The sequence below is a fragment of the Acyrthosiphon pisum genome, chromosome A1 (assembly GCF_005508785.2).
Source record: "Acyrthosiphon pisum isolate AL4f chromosome A1, pea_aphid_22Mar2018_4r6ur, whole genome shotgun sequence".
NCBI classification, from domain to species: Eukaryota; Metazoa; Arthropoda; class Insecta; order Hemiptera; family Aphididae; genus Acyrthosiphon; species Acyrthosiphon pisum.
In genome coordinates, this window is record NC_042494.1 from 70,496,626 (window position 1) to 70,499,187 (window position 2,562).

Genomic DNA, 2,562 nt, shown 5'->3' on the forward strand with positions numbered 1-2,562 from the left:
AAGTATTATTTGCATTTTTAATCATAATAATGTATAACAATTGACACATTTTTTATTTTATTTTTGTGTGTCATCACCTTTTAGGACAGTAAAAGTGCTTGGATTTTCTTCAACAGTATCTTGTTTGATGGGAAAGTGAATCTAGTTCACTGGTTCCCAACCTATGGTCCGTGGACCACCGGTGGTCGGCGAGACATCGTGAGGTGGTCCGCGAGCCATACCTACAAAATTTAAAAATATTTCATTTTTCCTTTGGGGCGTGATGCAAAATTTGTAACTGTTTTTTCTCAACTTCCAACGAAGAAGGTAGTAACTCATTGGCGATTATAATTATAAAAAAAAAAGTCTTCCTAGTTTTTGTAAAATTGATGTGGTCCGTAACCTAAAAAATATTGTCGAGATGGTCCGTGGTGGTAAAAAGGTTGGGAACCACTGATCTAGTTGGTGCATTCAGGAGGTCAAAATTCAAAATTTCCAATAGTTTTCAAAAGCGCCGTGAAAAACAAAAGAAAAATTAAGGAAAAACGGGAATTTTTACGCAAAATCTGTTTTCGAGAAAATTGATTTTGGTTTTTGGTGTAACTTTAAAACTAATGACTGTAGGTACATGAAATTTTCACTGGTTGTTTATATTTCCATTTTCATGTTACTATCGTTACGTTACTACCCAACACTGCCTATTACCTAGTTATTACTTATTACAAGCCATTTTCCTGTTGAAACTTATATGCGATCATTTCGATGTACCTAAATCGATAATTTTGAAGTACACAAATCGATGGTTTTATTATAGTTTTATATTATATATAGTATTATTTACACGACATTATATTTAATAATTATGTATAGATACAATGTACAATTTGAAAAAAAAAAATATTTAAGAACGAAACGAATCGTTTAGCTATTATTCCGATCAATCTAACATTGTGTCGCAAGTCATCAGAACGACGATTGATGATTATGCTGCGAGTTAAATTCCGGAACAAAGTGATACTGTTGTTGTTGTTGGTGTTGGTGTCCTCCAAAATCTACGACGGCGTCTTGATGGGTGAACTTTTCGGACTGCGGTTGATAGTGCTGCATGAAGTGGTTGTGGTTCTGTTGATGTTGTTGTTGTTGTTGTTGTTGTTGTTGTTGTTGTTGTTGTTGTTGTTGTTGTTGATGATGTTGTTTTTCGATCTTGACTGGAACGTGGACGGGCACATGGACCGGAACTCGGACCGGATATGGCACGCGTTTCTCGACTGGATATGGAACAGGCTTCTCGTACGGGACGGGCACGTTTTTGTACACGTTGTACGGCACTGGCCTGATGTACGGCACCTTGAAGGGCACGGGAACGGGCTTTTCCACACGGAACGGCACCTTTTTGACGACGGGAACATGCACGGGCACCGGTCTGTCGTACGGCACTTTGACGGGCACGCGCACCTGCTTGTACACAGGGTACCGGACGATCTTCTCCTTGTACACGGGATACGGCTTGTCCACGTGCACCGGCACAGGGCGGTCGTAAGGCACCTTAACAGCCACCGGGACGTCCTTCTGCACCGGGTACGGCTGCGGTTCATACACCTTGACCGGGTACGGTACATCCTTCTCCACTTTGACCGGGTACGGCTTGGGCACGTGCACTGCGCGCGGCCGATCCACCGGTACCTGTACCACATACCGCACAGGTTTCACTACATCAACGCGTACCGGCACCGGTACCTTTTTCTCGATCACTGAAACTTTAGGATGCTTCCCGTCACCGTGGTCTACGTACTGCTGTGGTAGCTGCTGGTGACCGGAGCCGTAATCGTATTCCTGCCGTGTGTGTTGCTGGTGTTGAACGGTCGAATCGTAGTCGTATTCCTGTTGCTGGTTGTGACCAGCACTGAAGTCGTATTCCTTTTGCTGGTTGTTACCGGCACTGAAGTCGTATTCCTGTTGCTGGCTGTGACTAGCGCCGAATTCGTAATCCTGTTGCTGCTGGTGCGGTTGCTGTTGCTGTTGAACGCCGTAATCGGAGTCCTGTTGCTGGTGACCGGCTGCAGACGAAAATCCTGAAAAGTCTACACCACCGCGCTTCTGCAAACGTTCAGCAGACGACAGCACGTAACAACTCGCGCACAACAACCACAACAACAAACGCGGTGACGACGACGTTAACGCGATCGCCATTTCACGCGCTTATTAGATATCTTTTTGACTATTATATTAAAATTAAAAAATTATAACACAATAATATTATTATTAAACAGTTGAACGATAAACGCGGCAGAAGCAGTTATCGCGCCGGCGGACGGACGACAACGGTAACGTGTGTACTCGGGTCTCGGGCCATTTATACCCGTCGAGAGTCTTTACTCCTCGCAGTAACTACCTACTGCGCCAGAACAACAGTGTTTCCCGCGCCTTTCGCGGAGTGAGCTTTCACTTTCGCTTATTGTTATCCGCTAGCGTTTTTCCCGCGCCTGTAACACTACAACGTACGTCGCAGCTCACATCATAATTTAGGTACCTGTGCACATACAAGGTGTTTTTTTAAGCACGCTCACCCTAGTTTTATGCTCA

General features: G+C 44.1%; 1 protein-coding gene across 1 annotated transcript; it reads right to left on the bottom strand.

Annotated features, from left to right (window-relative positions):
- Positions 1-635: 635 nt before the first annotated feature.
- On the bottom strand, positions 636-2,299 carry LOC100165253 (alpha-protein kinase 1). Its single transcript, XM_001947447.5, has one exon. It carries the CDS (start codon positions 2,167-2,169, stop codon positions 943-945), a length of 1,227 nt encoding a protein of 408 aa, XP_001947482.4. The 5' UTR covers positions 2,170-2,299; the 3' UTR covers positions 636-942.
- Positions 2,300-2,562: the final 263 nt, after the last annotated feature.

Coding starts and splice junctions, on each gene's coding strand:
- LOC100165253 (XM_001947447.5), bottom strand. CDS start 2,169: ATGGCGATCGCGTTAACGTCGTCGTCACCGCGTTTGTTGTTGTGGTTG.